Here is a 20920-nt window from a genome sequence, read left to right on the forward strand (position 1 = left end):
CTCCTGGTAAAATGCCGGCTCATAGCAGGGATTTGGAGCAGAAGCAATGGCTACTTAGCCCCTGTCCGCAGATTGGCCTCCCATCTAGCACAGTGGCCAGGGGAGGGGAAGGGCTTCTAGGATGTGCAACAGACCCAACGGAGACTCCCAGAGGCCCCACCTGTTCCCTTCCCTGGGGCCAGGGATCAAGGAACCTCTGTAGACTGTTATTCCCAGGATTTACACTGCACTTGTTCTGGCAAAGCCTGTTCAGACAGCTGATGGACAGTGAGCAACTGGGACCGATGTCATTGGTACACACACACACACACACACACACACACACACACACTGACGTGTGCACACTGGTCTAACCATTGATCTTCCTCAGGCCTCCCTGGGACTGACAGCAGGATCTGGTATGTAGCATATTCTAAATAAAATCTCCTTTTCAGCTGGGGAAACTCAAGATTTCGGGGGTGAGGAGGAGCAGGGGATGTGGGCAGAGAAGAGGGGCCTTAAAAGTGCTCTGGCTTTTCCGTAAACATCAGCACTGACCCTGCTCCTCTCACAAGGGTCCCTGGAGCTGATGAAGCCTGCTTGCTGCCCCAAGACAACTAGAAGGAAAGTGACATCTGACCCAATGTGGCATCATTTACTCAACGAAGCAGCAGCCTTCCGCTTGAAGTCATTTACATGATTAGACACCACTTCTGTTTTTCATTGAAAAAACTAACCATGGTCATTTAGAATGTGGGACAGGAGAGCCGGGAGCAGGGAGGGCAGGGTGAGCCCTTCACAGGCAGACCCAAGAGGGCTCTGGAAGGCTGGGGGAGCCAGGGAAGCCAGGTACACCTCAGCCACATACATGGCTCCTACAACACTCTCAGCCATGCGCCCCCACCCACCATGGTTCCATCTATGCTCAACACCCCCACCCCCGACACACACATTTGCAGTCCTCTCCCACAAAGGCAAGCATATATTTACCACCATTCTCACACACTCATTCATCTACACGCGTGCACGCTGCTACTCAGCCTCACTCACAAGGGCACCTGCAGTGACCAGCCTTTTGTGTGATGTTTAGGAACTTTCTGGTGGCAGATAGTGGGGGCTCTTGCATCCAAAACTTCCACACTGGAAAGGTGGCGGGGGTGTCCCCAGCCAGTGAAGGAGGGACTGCTCAACACAAAGCTGATTCTCAATCAGAAGGGCACCTTCAGTAATACTCCACCCAACACGGAGAATCCCCACCGGAGCCAGAGTGTGTAGAATAGAGATTGTGCGAAGCATAAGAGGTTTGGGGGGTGGGGTGGGGGGCGGTCACTGAAACCCAACTCACATTTCACTCTTCAAGCCACAGGACAACCATCTATCCAGAAGAAGAAATGCCTTTTCCTAAGTTTTGCAGACACAGTATGAACTCCAGCAGACCCTTCGCCCCAAGGCCAGGTACACACACATCTATAGATGTGTCCACATGCGCAAATCATATGCTGTGCAAGACACACTCATGTACAGCCACTCACACATCTGCAGCCACCAGCATGTGAGGTCCATGGTCAAATGCAGGCACAAACTCTCTTCCTTCCCAGGCTCACTCCCAGGGACCCAGACACAGATTCTTCTGCTTGTCCTTGACACACCTGGCTTGAAGGGCCTCTCCTCTGGTGAGGCCTGAAACTTTATCTCTCACTGGCCTCCTTAGAAGGAAGAGGCTCTCAGCCTCAAGAGTCCTGGCTGGGGGCCAAGAGCCCCTGCCTTTGCCTGAGGGCAGTGCCCTGAAGGGGAGGGGTGTGGGGATGGGGCTGGGGTACGGAGGATGATTCCCCAGCCTACACCCTCCTTCTATGCTCACGTTTCAACTTGGACAGGGCAGAGTCCCGCCCAGGGTGCCCGCTGCCCCTGGGACGGGGGTGGGCAATCCCAGGAGCCTCTCAACCCACCAGCTCCCCGCTCCGTGCCAGCTCCTCTGGTTTAGGGGAGGGGGGAGGGATATCCACGTTCTCTGGGGAGCAGAGCGAAGCCCAGCGAAGTGACCCCTTTTCTGAATGAAATTGAGCTGCCATTTTCATCTTCTTCCCAAATGTCAGCAGCGTTAGATCAGATTAGGAGCTAATCTCTTGCCAAAATTCATTTTCCATCAAGAGAGGTGGCTGCGGGTGGGTGGAGGTTTGTTGTTTGTTTCAGTATTCCTCCCCACGAACCCTCTTTCTCTCCTGTTCCTAAGGTGGGGACAGGGGTAAAATTCAGAATAGATAGCACCGAGGCCCCTGGGGGCCTAGCGAAGGTCCGGCCGCGGACGCAGCAGGACGCAGGCGGTGAGGGCGGTAGGAAGGCCCCGGCCCGGCCCCGAGCTCTCAGTAGCGCCTGACCTGCGCGTCTGTCTTCCGACCGCGCCCGTGTCGTCCTTCCCAGCGGGAGAGGAAGGGGACCCAGGGCTAGAGCGGGCAGGGGCTAAGAGACAGGCGCTGCGAGGGCATGGGGGCTTCCATCGATCGATGCCTGAGCCAAATCCTCCCTGGGAGACTGACATCCCTCCCCAAACCCCGCCTACCGGCCCCAAGCCCCCAGCCTCCCACCCGCGGGCCAGGGTGGTAAAAGCAAAAGGAAAGGCAATTGCTGCTTAAAGAGAAAAGAGGAAAAGGAGGAAATAAACGCCCAAACGAACTGGTCAGTACCTTGCAGGAGGCCTCATTTGACAAGTGACCAGAATACAGCCGCTGGCCTGAATGCATAATTACCCCCAAGTGAAATTTCCCCATCTAATTTGATATTTGGTTCTTTGCAGAAGCTATAGCCTTCGTAAATAATATACAAAGTAAGAAACCTAATCCCGCCTGCTAGAATGTTTAATTCATCATTATGCGAGCTAATTGGAAGGTGATTATATGGTAATTGCTCATTAGTGGTGTATATTTATCGCTGTACCTTATGTCAAGGCCATGGGAATTGTGTAGAGTCTGTTCTCTCATTTCAAGGATCAGTTTCAGAAGCAGGAGCGAAGCAGGCAAGATCAAGTTCTTCTTGACGTCAGGGTCCAACCAGGACTGTGGAGACCCGCGCTATATATAGGATCTGGAGCTGGCTGGGGGCAGGGGCAGCCAGGGGGCCCACTGAGTCGGGGAGCCGGCATCCAGGACACTGCCAGGCAAAGCCGGTTCTCCTGGGGCAGAGAGAGGAGAGGCGTGGGTCTGGGAGCCCTGGACCATTTTCCAAACTCGACCCCATCCCCATTCCAGGCACCTCCCTGGCCCTTCAGGTGCGTCTGGTCCTCTGGGCTTATGCTGGGAGAGGAGACTTTGCCCCTGCGCTTTCTCCAGCAGTGTACAGAGGCGCAGTAGGTGTGGGGTAGAGAGGGGGACGGGGAGACTTGATTTGTACACTGGGTGGGAGGCAGGGAGAGGGAAGGTGACACTGGATTTGGACAGCCAGGTAGAATTTGGAGTGGTGGAGACCCAGGCTTCCTCTCCTAACAATCGGTCAACTCCCACCTCCTTAGCGGGCCAAAAGGATTCAACTCCCCCGCCCAGCGAAGCAGGGTGCTGGCACGACCAGAGTGCCAGGTTGCTGCCTAGGGAGAGGGACCCAGAGTCTCTTGGTGGTAGGCGCTTAGAGCAGGGCGAAAGAAGCACGAAGAAAGGCGGGACATGAGTCCAACCCAGCCCCAAGGCCAGCGCCTGAGCTGGGAACTTGGGAGAGGCAGGAAGACAGGTCTGAAATCCCGAAGGCACGGAGGATAGACGTGGGTTCAGCCCGCAGGTGGAGGTGGGGGCAGGGACGAAGCCATGGGCCTCCAGCAGCTCGGAGGATCCGGGCCTGGGCGCTCAGAGACCAGCTTACGGCCGAGCATCTTTGCAGGTGGGCGTGATCTTTGGCGCGCTCTGGCGCCCCCTCGGAGGAGTGCGACGCGCCTTTGCCCTACCCAGACCCCAGCCCGGGGAGCCGGGGAGCCGGGCACCCCTACTTGCAGCCCCGGGGCCCTCCCAAGTCCCCCCCATCCCCCGCCGGGCAACAGGCACTAATGAACAAAAGACCAATTAGACTCTGGGGCGCGGCTGATGAATGGACCTTTCGCTTTCAAGCGTGGCACCGCCTCTGGTTTCCCGGCAGACTGGGTCGAGCCGGGAGAAGCCACCTCCCCAAGCGGGGTCACGGCTGGGGTCAGCGGGTTCTCAAAACTCCCACTTCCCCTCGCTGAGAGGCTGGTTGGGGGAAGTAAATCTGGCGGCCGAGCGGCGGGCGCAGGAGCTAGCTTCGGGCGAGGCGCGCCGGGGGCCCTGCAACTTGGCCTCGGGGCACCGCGGCGGAGCGCTGCAGGCCGCTTTCCTTTCCCGCCCGGCTTGCCGCTGCGCTGAGGCGGCACCCAAGTAAACCAAACGCTGATTGCTGGAATAAGAAAGGCCGGCCTGGAAAAATGCGCAGTTACAGAAAACGGCTGCCGTTTGCCAAACTCCGGAGCGAGTGGTGAGCTGCAGAAACAATAACCGAACCCTCCTAGCCTTCTCACTAGACACACACTTCTAGATCCTGAGACGCACAAATGCTGCCCTGGTGCTGGCAAGGACGCCATCACAGGGGACAGGGGACCCCCAACCCAAACACGGAGAAATGTTCCCGCGAGTCACACACACACTGAAGGCATTCCCGTCCTCCAAGATCCACAACTACAGCCCGGCTCAGATACACACTGCGCGGCGACACTCTAGCACACGAACTATACACAGTTGTATTTCTACACCTTCGTAGGCACTCTAATCTCAGCTGCACAACTGCACGTTCTTGCTCTAAATCCAATCTAGATGACAAGGAAAGCTGGACACCTTGACACACTCACAATCTACAGAAGTAGCACTGGCCTCTCTAGCCTCTAACTCACGCAGTTAGCACAATTAGCACCTACACATCCTGACTTAAATCCTGGCTCAGACACACAAACACAACTGTTTCACAGACCAAACTCATGCACTCAATCTCTACAAACCCACAAGCACAGCCTCTCGTTCTGACTCACATCCACACCCTTATTCCTACTTGCAACTGCCCACATGCAGGGAGCCCAGCCTGAATCCCCCCCTACCGCGGGCCAGGTCCCGGGCCAGGCCTCCGACCCGCAAGAATCCCTCCCCACTAGGCCCGCAAGTCCGAGACTTTGTTTCCTACGACTCGAGGAGGGGACGGGGAGGAGCCATGGTTCCCAAGGCCGAGCGCAGGCCCTAGCCCCCTTTCTGCCTGGCCGGCTTGCCGCGGCTCTCTGCCTGCCACAATCCGCCCCTAGCACAAAAGTGGCCCGGCAGGTTCCGGGCCGCCGCCAAAGCTCCCGCTTGGGCTGGGCTTGGCTGCCAGGAACAGAGTTGGAGGGGGCGCCGGACACTCAGAACAAGAGGCAGAAAGGAGAAACTGTCCAGAGGTCCGAGGCCTTTCCCCACCCCAGGAGTTTCTGGGGCCATGAACGACCCTTAAACCTCGCCCACGCCTACCCGGCCTTTAGCGGTGGAGGAACTGGAGAAACGCACGCGGAGCCCACGTGTGCCTCACAAGGAGAATGAAACTGGGGGGCGGGGGGGGGGAGACACTTGCGTCGTACATTCCATTTGACTCTCTCAGGGAAATGCGAACTGAAAACCTATGTCTCCCCAAACTCACTTGGCACAGGGGAACACAGGGAAGGTCCACAAGTAATCAACAAGGGAGCGAACGGGACGTGGATCAAAGGTGTAACCTACATCCCCATTCAGGGTAACGGGCAGGACACAAGGCAACAGGCGTACGGTTCGCCATGTGCAGGGAGGAACGCAGAACCTGGCTCTTGATGCCCACTGAGCCCTGGCAGGGACACCCAGGCCTGGCACCCGTGTAACCACGAGGGAGGACACAGACCTGCAGCACACAGCTCCCACGTTCCCCTGCCCAAAAGGCTCCAGCCCAGGACGCGCGCACTGCGACTGCGACGCAGCCCCAAGGCACACGCGCCCCGCACCCTGCCCCGCGCCCTGCGCCCAGATAGTCATCGTGGGATGGCATCTCGCAAATATTTATATTCCTCAGCGCCACGGCAGCCCGCGTCCACATTAGACGCTCTAATCCTGCCACTTTAAATAGATGAATTAATAAAGCAAACGAGCGGCTAATAAGCTGACTGTCCAGCCTTTTTGAGGCGGAGGAAGGACTCGAAAGTGCGCCAAATTTGTTTGCAGTGGATCAAGGCGAGCCGCCTCTGCTTCACTTTCTTTATCTTAATTCCGACTTGAAAAGATATAATTATCTAGTTTGAACAGAGCTGCTATCAAATCCTTCTTTGGGCCGGGAAGGGGGGCGTTGGAGTGGATTGCGGCTCTCTGAGCCGCTCCGTGCAGCCAGAGATAGCGCGTAATGAAGATGTGGAGGCCTGAGATACAAAGGGCATTAACCTCATTAGCATGAAACCTTTTCTTCTTACCATTGTGGGACCCTTTCAGCCGCCTAATCCCCCCTATTTTCAAAGCTTGGTTTGTAATAAAGCTTTTAGTTTTTTTTTCAAAGCTAATAGTATTCTCCGATGATTTTATTGCTGTTTCACTACATAGGACATTTACCAAAAAAAAAAAAAAGTCTTCATCACTCTCCTCCTTTTCTTGTACTTAAAAAAAGTATATGGTTCTTGCAGAAATAAGCTTTTTATCAAGATGAGAAGTTTTCTTCAGGAAAGGCTAGTCTGAATTTTAACAGCTCTGTGCTCTTGTTTGAGGCATTCTAAGTTTGGGGAAATGTGTAGAAGGAAAAGGTCATTTGCTTAAGGGAAAGAGATGCTGCGGCAGTGCTGTAACAGGGACAGCAAAGCACCGAGAACAGCTATCGATCTTGAAGGTCCTGCTGAACAAGTGTCTGGATACCCCCAGTTGAGTTTCCAGGACACACAGGACAGCACCTGTCCCTTTGCAAGGCAAGCCTGTGTCTCCTGAGGCAGCCCCTCCTACCCCAGCATCCTCTCCCAGCCCACGCTCCCCCACAACACCCACACCTTCCCAGAGGAGCCTGCATGGAAATGCACCGTGAACTGCCAGGGTTCTCCAGAGAAACAGAGAGGGAGAAAAAAGGAGACAGAGGCAGAGATAAAGAGAAAAGAAAAGAAAAATAGACGGAGAGAGACCAAGAATGGATTCTACTTTAGAAGAGAGGAGGGGAGGGAAAAAAAGAAAGAAAGAAAAATTTCCATAGTGCCCTATAGTCCCCACACGTGCACGGAATGTCTAATCTTAACTTTTCAAGGCAGGATGTTAACAAAGCTTGTATTTTTGCCCTGCATTGTAACTTGGCCTTATCACAGTGTAAAGGGTGGGGAGATTGTCCTAAATTATGTCCAGGCAGCCCCCCTGGATCTGTGGATTAAGAGATTAAAGGAGACCACTGGGCAAGGCCTCCTCTTTCCCCTTCATATTCCTGGTATGATAATTGCTTAAACTGATTTGCACTTTCACAAAAGCTCGCAGGACGCTTTGTAGCTCGAACAGAACAGACGAGGTTTCTCTATCAATGGAAATAAAACTGATTAATGCAGCCTATCAGGATAAGAAGCAAATGAAGCATGCAAAAACAACCTCGTACCCCCAGAAGGGGGAAGAAGTGGGACGGGGAGCTAAGTTTCCTCCAAGACTGGTTACAACTTTTTCTTTAATGTTTAAATTAAGAGTTGATGGTTTCTCAGAATGCTTGCCTTATAAGGCTACTGAGGCCCTTGGGCTCACCTCATCACCTTCAGCAGATTGGGGCCAGGGAGAGAAGGAAAGAAGGAAGGAAGGAAGGAAGGAAGGAAGGAAGGAAGGAAGGAAGGAAGGAAGGAAGGAAGGAAGGGAGGGAGGGAGGAAGGGAGGGAGGGAGGAAGGAGGAAGGGAGGGAGGGAAAGGGAGAAGAGCCTTGTACTTTGGAGTTCGAAGTCAGAAACACAGTATAAAAGTTTCACGATTCTGATTCTGTTAAGTGTTTTCCCCAATCCTGGGGGAATATTCCTCAGGGGATAACTGTATGTCCAGTTTTCTTTTTTAAAGAAAGAGGTTAAGAGTAGTAAGCATTTTTAACCCGAAATTCGAATTAAACTCCCTCTTTAGGCCTTGCTATGGGCTGAAGTCTGGTTGGAAAACTTTTCTCCTATCCCTTTTCTGAGGGACTTAAGTTTTCCTAATCCTCCCTGTTTTCCATCCTCTTCTCTCTTTAAAATGCCCAAGAACCCCTCAGTCCGGCCCTTTTGTGGGTGGGGAGCCTGGTTTTGTTGAGCCTAGTTGAGGAAGGACCACACTCAAATTAAAGTTACTTTTTTAAAAAAATCCACTTCAATTTCCCAAGACGACTACTCTGAGGGCATATTGATAAATCTTTATTGACAAAATATTGACATTGACATACTTCTTGGAAGTATATAGTGTGTTAGAATTCTAACAAATTAACACAGAACACAAAAATATTTACATTCTGGTATAGAAGACATTAAGGAAGCATTTGTCACTCTCTTTAGTAAGTCTATGATCTTGGAATAGAAACTCAGTGCTTGAAAACTTGCCGCAGTGTCCTTGGCCACACTTAACATCATCCCCGCTAACTACAGTCCTTCAGTTTTTGCAATAGATAAATTTAAAGTTTGGAATGGCCTTTACGGCAAATGATTGTATTCAGCCAATATCTCCAACCACTTAAAGGAGAAGTTTACTTCGCGGTTTTAAGTCTTGGGATGTTAGGAAAGGGAATGTCCAACAAATAGAATTAATTTAGGTGGTTTTTTTTTTTTTCCAGCACAAGTCCTGACTCCTCTTGTGGGCTCCCTCCCCCGCCACCCTCAGCCCCCCATCCTGCTCCCCGATTCTCTGTAAGAGGACCACTATCGCTGAGCCTACTTCATTTAGCTTTCACAATCACTTTGACGTCAGAAGGTATCAAAAAGTTTACAGACTGCACATTTCTTGGAAAAAAAATCAAAATAAAAAAACACACAGAACCTGTCTTTAAAAGGAAAAGAAAATTACGATTCATTTTCTGTCTTTAGACATCATTCGCCCAACAACTGCTACATGCAATTCAAGTTTTTGAACAGGTGTGGGATGGGGCTGGCTGTGAAATTTCGATTGTTATTGTTACTAATTATTTTTAAAGATTGGGGAAAAACACTCCGAAGTGCAAAATAAAAAGTCCTGTGCCTGGTTGGGTTTTTTTCTTTTATCATCATCATTATCATCATCATTTTATTTTTAAATCGGACTGCGATAAACGGAATACCTGCCAATCATCTTGTCTCGCTGGTTTGGCGTTTGACTGACAGCTCCCCTTGTCAGAGTGCCTTCGGCTTTGCCACCTTTGGATCGCTCTCCCTCTCTCTCTCTCTCTCTCTCCCTCTCTCTCAGTCACTCACTCAGCTGCCTCTTAGACAAGGGTTGCGTGTTCATCAAGGAGCCTTCGTCCTCTGACCTCGCGGCCCGGCTCGGATCAGGACCCTTCGCTCTTACTGCCCAACGTCTGCGTCGCGCCGCTCCTCTCTCTGACTCCCTCTCCCGCTTCTCCGTGAATGCGTGTGTGCGGTTTGTTTTTGTTTTGTAGGTTTTTTCTTCTTCCCCTCCTCTCCCTGTCTCTGTTTTGCTTCGTGTTGTCCGTTTCTGTGGGGTTCTGTTTGTGTTTTTAATCGTCTGAGGTCACGTCTATTTCCTCGGGACTCGCCTGCTTAGTGGCGATTCTCCACCGGTTAATATGGTGCGTCCCTTTTTTCTTTTGTTGCGAATCTGAGCCTTCTTCCTCCAGCTTCTGCCTTTTGAACTTCGTCCTTCTGTTCTGAAACCATACTTTTACCTGCAGGAGAGAGGCAGATGGGGCGTGTTAGCTTCTCCACAGCGCCCTCCTACCTCTTCCTCTTTTCCCTGGCCCAGACCCGGGTCTGAAACTAAAATTCCAGCTCGTCGGCCGTGTGTGCTCCCGGCCGGCCTCCCCACGGCCTCCCCGCTGGGGAGCAGAGCTCCTGTTCCTTGGCGGGAGCGAAGGCTGGCTCCCTGCCCTTCTGGGCCCTCCCAGGGCACCTCTCCCCACGAGCCCCACGGCCCAGAGGACACAGTGTCCGCTTCTCACTTTTTCCTGCCGGGGACACCCACATCTCACTGAGTGCAAAAGCCTTGCAAACGCTGGGAAACCTCTATAAAATAATAAGTAAGGGAAAATAAAGAGAGACAAGTCCCTAACTCCCTCTACCTAGCCAGTGCAGGAAAGATCTCATTCCCGCTGCTGCAGTTCCCTGCACGGCCCAATGTGCTTTCTATTTTCTGCCGGTTTCCGCAGCCATTGCCTAAATATAGCACCTCCTCTGCAAGGCCTGGGCCCTGGGTCGGCAGTCAGGATTTGCCTGAGCTTCCTCCTCTCTGCCCAGGACTCTTGCAGGTGAGGAGTGGTTGTAGGGGGACTGCTGGAGAAAGCCTGGGGGATGGTGGGGTGCAGAACCCTGGGGACCAACTCCGCTGAATCTTTCCAGCTAGGAAAAGAGGCTCAAAAGTGAAAGCTTCTGTAAGACTGGGATAAAAGGGAAGTAAGAGGAAAACAGAAAGAGAAGAGAGGACCCCCCTCTGTCCTCCTCCTGACCAGCCTCAGGACAGGCCAGGGCCAACCTCCCACCCCATCACATCACTTCCCACCAGGGCGGGGCTGGCAATCTGGCCTCCTTTGAGCACGGCTGAAGGTCCGGGGAGCAATTAGGTGGCGCTCGGCTGCTATCCCGAGTGTCCCCTGGGGAAGCTGGTGGTGGGTCCCATTCGGTGACCAGACCAGACAGTAACACTGCCCAAGCTTCCCAGCAGTGAGGTGCAGGTAAGGGAAATGGTGGGGACTGCACCTCCCATGCCCCTGGGGCTGTCCCATTGTGATAGCAGCATCCCAAGCCCCTGAAGTCGGCTCCACTCCCTCCTTTGAGAGGGCAGGCCATGGTCCAGGCTTACTGTTCCCCGAATGCTCCAGTCCCCCAAAGTGCCCCGTGAAAAAGCAGAGTTGGAACAAGGCTGAGTTTAATTTGCTTTGAGTTTGCTAATTGAGGGGGAGGATGGTTCATTTCTCCCAGGCGCTCGCCCAAGGCGCGCGTCGGTGCGCTCGGGGCTTGACACGCACACAAAGGCTCCAGGCAGCGTGGGCAGCGAGGCGGACAAAGACCACCGCCGCCTGGGCTGTCCAGGAGAAATCAGCCGGGCCGTGCCTTGTGCCGGGCCCCGCACCAACCCGCGAGGCCCTCCTCGGTTTTGTCCGAGGGGACGTTTTAAAACAAAAGCCTCGACCTCTTTGCGCCTCCCAGAAAAAAAATGTTACAACTTAATCTGCCCCAAAATGTTACTGTTTGCCGGGAACTTTGACCCCGCCCTGCGGTTCCGCGTACAGTAGCGCCGACTGTAGCCCTAAGTCCCCTCCCCGCCCCCCGGCAGGCCACAGCCAGGCCTGCCTCGAGACCCTATTGCAAAAGAAGGGTCTGCCCCCTGAGGCAGCCCCTCTCCGCAGCTTTCCAGCTCTGTTTCTCTGATTTAGGGACGCACCCAGGATGTCTGGCTCGGCTGTCTGACTCTCCGATCCCCTCAAGGGGAGTAACTGGAGACGTCGATGTGAACCGTGAGCCTACGGTCGCACAGAACTCGACTATAAACCCACTCCCAGCCCTCTCTCCAGCCTATAGCCCCAAACACCCCGACACTCTGCTGGGCTCTCCCTCCTCCTGAACCCCAGCCCTGTCCTCATACTCTCACTGAAAGTCTCACCTAGAGTGCAGAGGTGTCAGCCAGGAGCTGCAAGTCCAGCCCAGCCGTACAGAAGGAGCAATTTAGCCCGTCCCCAAAAAGCCTGATGCGAGTCGGCTCCCACAATCCCCTGCTGGAGCCCAAGGAGGCCAAGGGCACCTCAAAACTTACACATCCTGAATCCGAGCAAGGAACTAGCTTCCGGCCTGTTTGCCGGAGACCCCTCCGCATTTTGCGGGCTGCGTGTGTCCAGAGATTTAGGATGCGGTCGCAGCGCCTGGGCCCGCTTACCTGAGTTTCCGTGAGGCTGAGGCTGTGCGCCAGCTGCTTCCTCTCGGCGCCCACCACGTAGTGGTTCTTCTCGAAGGCGTGTTCCAGCCTCAGAAGCTGGGAAGGGGAAAAGGCGGTTCGGATTCGCTTCGGCTTTCGGGCCAGAGCGTTGTGCAAAAGGAAGCTCTCCGGGCTTGTGTCGTTCCCTGCGCGGGGCACAGAAGTCCGGTTAAAGGGGGCCGTCCTGGCCGGGGCCACGCACTTCTCCCAAGCCGGGCTGACCCGGCACCGCGCTCAGAGCCTCCACGTAGCTGGTGCGGCTCGACTCATGGGGACCCGGGACCCTCCAGAGGCGCGAAGGAGATACCCGTCCAGCTGCCTGGCACGGACCGCCGAGGCTGTACCTGTGCTGCACCCACCCAGCAGCTGCCCCGGCGGGTGAGTCCCCAGGCTCCTGACCTCAGCGGGCTTCGCAGCCGCCCTGGCGCCGCGAGCCTCTCCATCTCCGAGCCGGGCGCCTAAGGCAGAGGAGGGGGCAGCAAGGCTGGGCCCGAGGATTGGCGCCCAGGACCCAAAGAAACGGCTTTCTCATCTTTCTAACCTCTGGGGAAACTTTGCCCCGGGGATGGGGGGAGGAGTGGCGACCAGTTGCTATCTAGTTTTCTCGGGGACTTATATTTAAAGTATTTAAATCTTTCTCCTCCTGAAAAGTGCAGAGGCGGATCGTTGCAGCCCTGCCGGGACCGAAATCATGCCGGCGGGTGCACAGGGTTTCTGCTGCCGCTGCCTCCCGAGGCCCCGGCTCCCCCGCTGCCCTGCTCCAGAGAACTAGGAGACGCGAGCAAAGGCATCGAAAACCGAGCTGCGGGCACCCGATCGGGCTGTCTGCAACCCTGGAAGATCCCGATAACTCTGGGATGGCACGGGGGCCAAAAGCGTGGCTGGCAGAGAATGAGGAAAGACAGTACTAAACTTTTCTAGCAAAGCCAGAGAGTTTCGGGTTCACTTATTAGGGTGGCAAATCGAATTCACCCAAAACGCAAAGAAAAACAAATCGACAGTTCAAGCGGGAATGGAGGCAAACCCGGTCTGGGAATAAAAGTAAAACATTGTTTTTGTTTGGTTTGCTTTTTTTTTTTTTTTTTTTAATTATAGGGGAGAGGGATCTGCCTGATTCTAGGCTCCGGCAGGAACGCAAAGGGTTAATGAATGGACAAGTCGTTGAGTATTGATCGGCGGCCTCGGGAGGTAGGTCTTTTCCCCCCGCTCAGATCACTAAACTAATTACTCGTCTCTTTTTCTGGAGTTTTAACTTTCCTCCCACCTCCACCCAGAGAAAAAACAAATCCAAAAAATAGCAAGAAAGGAAAACATCCAAACAGATCTCCTCTGGCCTGTCTTCCGACCGGATTCATTTCTTTTAAAAGAAAAACAAAAGCAAAAACCAGACCGAACCTGACTTCCCGCCGTGGCCCCTCGGCGCCCAAATCGAGGTCTCGGCGAGAGTGCCGAGCCTCGGAGGTTTCTCGCCGCGCGGGTTCCCGCCCCTCCCTGAGTCTCCAAAAATAACAGGATAAAACAAATTCCCAGACTTTGCTCTCGGGGCGCGAAGACCTCCTCGCCGCCCGAAAAGGGTCAGAGGCAGAGAAGTCGCAGTCTTCTGCGACTGTAGGGGCGCTGAGTGGGTGGCGAACACGGTCGAACGCAGTCGAAAGCGAACCTGGCGGCCGGGCCCTGTCCGCGCCCCTCGGAGCCAGGGCGGTGAGGGCACCGCCGGGGAAGCAGAGAGCCTGGGGACCCTGCGGGCTCTGTACTCCTTGGCCGCCGGCACTCGGAGCAGGCTGGGACAGCCTGCCTCGACCTTTGGGGACAACTCCTCTCTCTGCGCCCCTCCCTAAAGGGTCAAGAGGCCGCAGGCCAGCACCCAAACTGGCCGCAGCTCTGAGACTGGGGACCAAAGCCATGCCCGGCCCCTCGCCGCCCAGTTTCCGAATGCAGGGCACGAACCGGCGGGAGAAACCTCCGCCCAGGCCTTGCCAGGCGCCCACCCGGAGCAGGCCGAGGGCAGTGCGGGCTTCGGCGCAATGCAGCCCCGAGACGTGGCACCTACCTTGGAAGCGGTGGCCCAGATATCGGTACCGGTGGATGAGCCAAGGATAGAAGGTGGACGGGTCCCGTTGCTGCGAGGCGAAGAGGGGGTGTGGCGAGTGCGAGGAGGGCAGGGGGTGGGCGGCCAGGGCGTGCGGCGGCGGCACCGGGTGCACTGGCACGGCGGGGTTGGGCGGGTGCGAGACCGCCTCGGCGAACACCAAGTCCGGGTTGGAGTAGACGCCTCTGCCGGCGGCGGCGGCAGCGGCCGAGTGGAAGCCGTTGAGGAAAGGGTTTATGGGGCTGGAGTTGGCGTAGCTGAGCGCTGCGGGACGGATCGGGTCCTCAGAGCGCGAGGCGGGCAGGGGACTGTCCTTGGCCACCAGCGACTCGATGGTGAAGCAGCGCTTGGGCGCCGGCTGGAACATGCTGCGCCGAGGAGCGGGCGCTCGGGGCTCCCGGCTCCCCGCGACCGCGGCGCGCTGCCTCCGCCGCCCGCTGCCCGCTGCCCGCGGCGAGGACCGACGAGAATTGGGGACTTGTTTGTTGGGGGTGGGGGTGGGGGGAGGAAAGGAAGAGAGAAAGGAAAGGAAAGGAAAAAGGAAAGGGGGGGGGAGGGAGAGGCAACGCCGAGGATCCCGAGAATCTTGCACCAAACGCGCCCAACCTGGAGAGAGGGGGGAAAATCCTTCCAGAAGAATTTGCAGGCGTGGATTGGGGTAATTTTTTTTTTTTTTTTTTTTGGCGAGATGGCGTGGGGGGGATCGGAGTTAGAGGCAGGGAGGAGAGGGGGGGAAAGTTTCTCAGAGGAAGCAAAAAAAAAAAAAAGTTTTCTCTCCTCTGCAAAATGCGGGCAGGGCGCCCTAAGTCCAAGGACAATCCATGGAAGTGTTCGCTTCTTCACAAGTTGTGCAAACGATTTGTTAGTTCATGAGCCTAATTAGTGCGGGGATCACATAAACAGCTTCCTCCGAAGCCTGGTAAATGGCTTGATGATTGGTCGCTATTACTCGCCCTGAGGTGGAAGGGGGGAGACTCTTTAAAGTGCGTCAGAGGGAGGCGAGTGCCTGGGAACCCGGAGGCCTGGATCCGGGCCGAGAGTGGAACGGAGTCGGCGCCGCTGCCTCGACCGTGCCTCCCGCGCCCGCCAGGCCGCCTGGCCTCTCCGCGCTGTAGCCCCGCGCTCCTAGCTCACTCGCTCCCGCGGCGCCCGCTGAGGCTTCTTCTCCTCCTCTTTCGCCTCCTCCTCTTCCTTCAGCCTCTCCTCCTCCTCCTCCTCTTCCTCCTTCTTCTCCTCCTCCTCTTCTTCCTCCTCCTCTTTCCCCACCTCCTCCCACTCAGCCACCGCCTCCTTCTCTCCACCACCACCACTCCCTGCGGGGCACCCGGGTCCCTGCAGAGTACCCGGCCGGTGCCGCCTCCGCTGCGGTCCCTTCGATCCCGAGCCTGCTGAACCCGAACTGGTGGGACAGACGGACAGACTGACACACAGATTCCTCACCCCTAGCGCGCCTCCGCCGCTGCCCACCGCGACCCCGCGTCAGGGGAGCTCGGATCGCCCCGGGAGCACACAAGGGTAAGCGGGCAAGGGTTGGTTCCGTTCGGTCACACAAATCCCTACCCCCCAGAAAACTCCTGGCGGTTTCCTAGGTGAGGAGGGAGCCTTGTCGGGGGAGGGGGGATCCTCCAACGACACGTAGCCCCGACGTCCCAGGGTCGCTCCTTTCGCGATCCATGACCCGGCTCGTTGGTTTCCAAGTTGAGACTAGAGTGGACGACCCAGCCTGGGAGATGGGCTTCCAACTAGCCCACAGGCTCTCCGGGATATTTTTCTCCGGGAGGGTGTTCATCTTCCCCCACATAATTCCTTCTGCATTATCTGGGACTGAGGGTCCAAGGTCAAGGGAGAGACTGATGGGGTACTACTATTACCACTGCGTTGTCGTTATAATTTTTGTTAGTGCTGTTAGTATTGTTATTATTGCTGCTATTATTATTGTCATCGTTATTATTATCATTATTATTTCTATTATTATTCTGCCATCTGTCGTCCCAGGGGCGGGTTGCTCTGCAAACCCAGGGCTTGCAACTAGGGAGTGCAGATCGCTTCTCCGGTCCCAAGCCTTGTCCGCATTTTCGAGCTCGCCTTCGGTTTTGGGATGATTTTAGGGCCGAGTTCCCTCGTCCCCATTGGCTCACGCAGCGGCATAATTATGATCACATCCCCCAGGCTGCTGGCGCTGCTCTCTGTTTATTGGTGGTTAAAGATCTATTATCTATTCATCGGCCGCCTCTTTTTTCCTCTTTTTCTTTTTGCCAGTTACATTCTTCTTAAGTGAAGTACCAGCAGGTATTTTGCACGTTTACAATTAATGATTTTTTAAAAATCTGACATCCTTTTAATCTATTACTTGGAGGCCCATGTCATTTCTCTTAAGGATGAAGAAATGCCAGTGTTTGGTGACTAGGTTGCCGTGAGACCCAAAAAATGTCGATTGGGAGAGGGAGAAGAGGGAAATCATGTAAAGTCAGGCTTCAACGCCACCGGATTCATCAATCAAAGGTCCCCAGATCTCCAGACATGCTCCCCTGCTTTCTCAGCTGCCCACTCTCTGCCCTGATTCTCTATAGTTTCATCTGCTGTGTATTTATGTTCATGTCAATTTCTCCATTTTATCCCAGGCATGATCTGTGTTTGCGGGTAGGGTGGGAAGAGGGTCCAAATCCCCTTTTGGAAAACACTCCAGGCAAAAGAAGAGTTAAGGGTGTGTTTTCTGGGGTTGCCTGGGCACCTGACCTTAGTGAGGGCCCAAAAGAGATTATTCATGCTGTCTCCCTGAACATTCCCAGGGCACACATACATACACACACGATACAGTTGTGGGCCCCAGGTCTGCACTCGCCCCAAGAAACCTGCCTCAGGCATCAGCCCTCTGCCACCAGCTCTGGGCAGGGGTCTTGGCTGGGTTTTCACCCCTAGTGGGCAACCTTGCTTTGTGGCATTCCCCACCCCCCTCATCCTTTTCCCTAGGCTCAAGGATACAGGGTGTTCAATCCAGCCTCTTGGGGTGGGGCACAGTTTGAATACACACCTCCCTGGGTCCTGAAACACTGACCTCCAAAAATATTGTCTCCAATTCAGAAATCTTTCCCTCAATTAGGCTGTAGAGACAAAGCCTCACTGTGCCCTGGTGGGCAGGAAGCCTGAAGCCCCAGGGAAAGTGGAAGTTTTTGGGCTGAGCTAGCCAGCCAGCCTGGGGTGGAGGTAAGGGTCAGTCCTCCCTTCTGGAAAGAAACACCCAATTTAGGTGGGCTGTAGATCCTGGATCCTGGAGCCCATGAGAGAGGATCCCTTTCTCCATGGAAGGATCTCCAGCAGGGCTAGAGAGTCAGGCCTGCCCTCAGGCCAGGCCTTCCAAACTCCTTAGGCTCCAAGTGGGAAACTGGGGGCACTAAGAGCCCTGCCCTGGCTGCAAGGCTGGGAGTGGTCATTTAGGCACAGTCTTAGTGATCTTGGCTGGGGGTATGACAGTAGATGACCTTGAAAGTAAAGGGGATCCAATCAGTGTCTGAGAGGTGAAGTGAGGCCAGCCATGGTATGATAAGTTTCCCCTCTACTAAACTCTCAGAGTAAAACTAAATGTTGCTGGTACTATCTTAAACCCCTTCTCTGCCCCCCAACCCTCACCCTACTTTGGCCAAGATGTGTCCGGAGAGTGTCCCAAGGAAGTGAGCAACACTATGGAGCCCAGAGTCTCAGCCTCGCTCCTGAGGCAGGGACAGTGGTTCGTCTGGGGCAGAGGGCCCAGGCTGCTCCCAGTATGCATTGTCCTTGCAGGCCACCCGCCTCTTGCAAACTACTCTGACAGGGCCAGGTTTGCCCCGGGGGCTCCAGTTACTACCAGGTAGGCGAGGGTGAAGGAGTCTGATGCCCGCCCTCCTGGCAGGAGTAGGACTTGGCAGTTCCTCTGCCCCTATGCGCTGCTGGTGGCTAAACCTCTCCTGGGCCCCCACAAGGGAGAAGCGGGTTTCCAGTGAGTCAGAGGCCCAACACGGAAGACCTGGACACTGAGAAATCTATGCTAATTCATGTGCCCAGACAGAGGAGCTCCAAAAGTTTCGAGCTGCCCAGCCCCGACGTGTGGAGGAATTAACTAGGAGAGTAACTCATTAACCAGGCTGGGGGGTGCGGGTACACCAGGGCGCTGGGCACTCTAGTCTGGACTCGGACCCTGAGCTGCCTCTAGACTCCACTCCTAGGACCCAGCGGCTGCCATTCATTTAACTTGTGGCGTCTTCAGCCTTGCAGAACCCGGCCCCTCTTTGTTCCTTAGCTGCCCGGGAAGAGTGGGTGTTTGGTTAAGTACCGGTGTGAGCAGTGGGAAGTGGGGGGATTTCTGAGGCTCCATCTTAGACAAGAGGCTCCCAATCCCCACACCCCGAGTCGCTGAGGGTTTTGCTCTGTAGACTCAAGAATCTACACTCTGCAGGCAGCTGAACTAGCAGACATGTGATGAAAGTTCCATTCTTGGATCTGTCACTTACTGACCGAGCAATCTTGGGCAACACCACAACCTCTCCCGACCTCCATTTTGTCACCTGTAAAATGCTGCTTGCAAGGCCATGGAGGGTAGGAGACTGGCCTGTTTGGGGGAGTGGTAGAACCCTTCTGCTTCCCGATTGTGATCGTAATTACACTCTCGTGTGTGTCTTAAAAACTCATAGAACTGTACACTACAAAGGGTGAGTTTTATTGTATGTAAGTTATACCTTAGTAAACCTGCCCCCCTCCCTGCAAAAATCAGGCCTGGATGACCTTGGGCAAGTTACCTAACCTCTCTGTTGCCTGTTATCTCTTCTGGGAAAACGAGGTAAATAATAGTACCTTGGCCCTTGAGGTTGTTCAACATATAAGCCAAGCAAAGTGCTTAGACAGTGTGCAGCATATAATGAATGAGCTGTAACAAAAGTGAGCTCTTGTCCTTGGTGTTGAGGTTATTATTATTACCTACCCACCTCCAGGGCTTGTTGCTGGGCTTGGAGATGGAGCAATCAAGTTGTACAAACAAGAGCTATTGCTCATCTCACGCTCCTGCCATTCTCCCCTCCAGTGCTCCCCCAAACGCCAGGGACTTCTCTAGGGAGGTTCTGGGAGTGAGAGAGGCTTGGATTCCTGGCTAGTAGGAGACATCAAAGGGCAGAGCTTTCCGGTGATCTCCCGTACCATCTGCTCTGAGTGTCCCACCAGGCCCACCTCACCCGGCTTCTGCTTCTCCCTCGCTCGGCTCCTAATAGACCTGTGTGATAACTGGAGTAGATGCATAGATTCATGCAACTCTGGATAGGTGCCCAGGTGCTGCCTGGTGTCTCTACCTGTGTGACCTTCACCTTCTCAAGCCTCGGTTTCCTCATTTATGAAAAGGAAATATCTTAGTTGTTTGAGAGGAGTAAATGAGCTAATGCTTGGCACAGTTTCCGTTCATCAGATTTTAGTTAATGTGAGGCCATGGCCTTGTACATCCTGCCTACCTGCCACGCTGGGCTAAATCCAGGTCGCCGTGGTCAGGACCCTCCCGGAGAGCCAGTCCCTCCAGCCTGCAGTGTGCGCCGGCAAGGCAATGCGGGAAGCACAGGCGTCAGTGGAGAGTGAGCCCTTTCCGGGGCCCAAGGTGTCCCAGGGATGGGGAGATCCTCAGGACTCGGTTAAGAATTCCTCCAGCCCACAGTGATTTCCAGTCATCCGGCCTCTGAATTGCGTAGGGCAGCAGTGGTAAAACGAAAAAAAAAATTAATATCCAAAAAAAAACGGTTTTTTTTTAATTGTTATTAAGGCAAATCCCTTTCTGGTGCCTAGAGGCCGCTCGCTGGGCAGGCACGGCAGCCCGGGGTGGATATCCGCGTGCGCGCAGCGGCGCCTAGTGGCGAGGGCTGGGCGCGGGCAGCATACCCGTGGAGCCGCTGAGCCCCGCGCGCCCCAGAGTGCTGGGGTTGTGCCCCACTGCCAAGACCTTGCCGTGACCGCAGTCTGAGCCAGGAGAGGAAGTCAAAGGAGGCTCAATGGCCACAGAGGAGAGAGGACATCTAGGACATGCGTCCCTCCTCCCTCCATCAGCTCCAGCTCCCCATTTCAGAGTTTACCACTCACGCTGGAATTCCAGCTTCGCTAGGAATCTGGCTTCCTTCGGAAGAGTGAAAGGAAGAGGGGACGGGTTCTGTTCTAAAAGGGGCGATGAGGACGTGATCACCTGTGCCAGGGCAATACTGCACAAATGCAGCCAACATCGTGTCTGAGGCCCCCGACCCTGGTGGCTCGCAGGATGGGGTGGCCTGCACTGGCCCGCCTGGGGTGGAATCCGAAGAGCTGGGGTTGCGGAGTGCTGCCCCTCTTAACTTCAAGCCCCCTCGTGGCCGGTGGAGGACGCCCTGAGACAGGGATCCTGATGGTTACTGCTGAGGTAGCAGTTGATCACCAGCCAGATTAGGTGGCCATGACCTGGCCCGGGTGACTGGTCCCTTCCTCCTGGTGCGCGTGTACTCATCTGTCCCTGTGCAAGTAGGTTCCTCCAGTGAGATGAAGCCCTGCAACCCAAACAAAGTTCGTTGGAAACCTGCGGGTAACTGTTAAAAGCTTCCTCTGGGGGAACTGAGCCCTCGCAGGAGGATCTGGACCCTGGTCCAGGCCTCTGCTGCCCCGGACTGCAGGAAGCAGGCTCTATCCTTTTCCGGGCGTTAGTTAGCAGGAGCCTACGAGTGCCTGCACGTCTGGGTCTCCGAGATCCGTCCCTTTTTGAGAGCCAGTGTTTCAGAGCCAGGAACTCCGCGCTGACCCGTGAAGCCACACGCAAGACCTGACCGTGGAGTTT

At 54.9% G+C, this 20920-nt stretch overlaps 1 protein-coding gene and 1 long non-coding RNA gene across 3 annotated transcripts in view; one reads left to right on the forward strand and one right to left on the reverse strand.

Moving 5' to 3' along the window:
- Window positions 1–8309: 8309 nt before the first annotated feature.
- EMX2 (empty spiracles homeobox 2) lies at window positions 8310–15062 on the reverse strand. Of its 2 annotated transcripts, XM_014558198.2 has the most exons (3): window positions 14080–15062; window positions 11991–12175; window positions 8310–9789 (listed from the first exon to the last, which is right to left on the reverse strand). In XM_014558198.2, exons 1-3 carry the CDS (start codon window positions 14483–14485, stop codon window positions 9622–9624), a joined length of 759 nt encoding a protein of 252 aa, XP_014413684.2. In that variant the 5' UTR covers window positions 14486–15062; the 3' UTR covers window positions 8310–9621. The 2 variants fall into 2 exon arrangements, with proteins under 2 accessions (XP_014413684.2, XP_032346703.1); XM_032490812.1 differs by lacking the exon at window positions 11991–12175 and having other exon boundaries at window positions 9686–9789.
- A 440-nt stretch (window positions 15063–15502) lies between these two features.
- LOC106729429 overlaps window positions 15503–20920 on the forward strand; it is a 76691-nt gene continuing 71273 nt past the window's right edge. The window contains exon 1 of the long non-coding RNA XR_001365837.2: window positions 15503–15633. This is a non-coding gene — a long non-coding RNA (uncharacterized LOC106729429). The remainder of the gene's footprint in view (window positions 15634–20920) is intronic.

This window comes from Camelus ferus, chromosome 11 (genome assembly GCF_009834535.1).
Source record: "Camelus ferus isolate YT-003-E chromosome 11, BCGSAC_Cfer_1.0, whole genome shotgun sequence".
Taxonomy (NCBI): domain Eukaryota; kingdom Metazoa; phylum Chordata; class Mammalia; order Artiodactyla; family Camelidae; genus Camelus; species Camelus ferus.

What these genes read in the sequence shown, in the direction of transcription:
- EMX2 (XM_014558198.2), bottom strand. Translation starts at nt 14,485, where the DNA reads ATGTTCCAGCCGGCGCCCAAGCGCTGCTTCACCATCGAGTCGCTGGTG. An exon ending in TCTGGGCCACCGCTTCCAAG is followed by an intron (nt 12,176 to 14,079) that starts GTAGGTGCCACG and finishes TGCCCCGCGCAG; the next exon opens with GGAACGACACAAGCCCGGAG. An exon ending in TCAGCCTCACGGAAACTCAG is followed by an intron (nt 9,790 to 11,990) that starts GTAAGCGGGCCC and finishes TCTCTCCTGCAG; the next exon opens with GTAAAAGTATGGTTTCAGAA.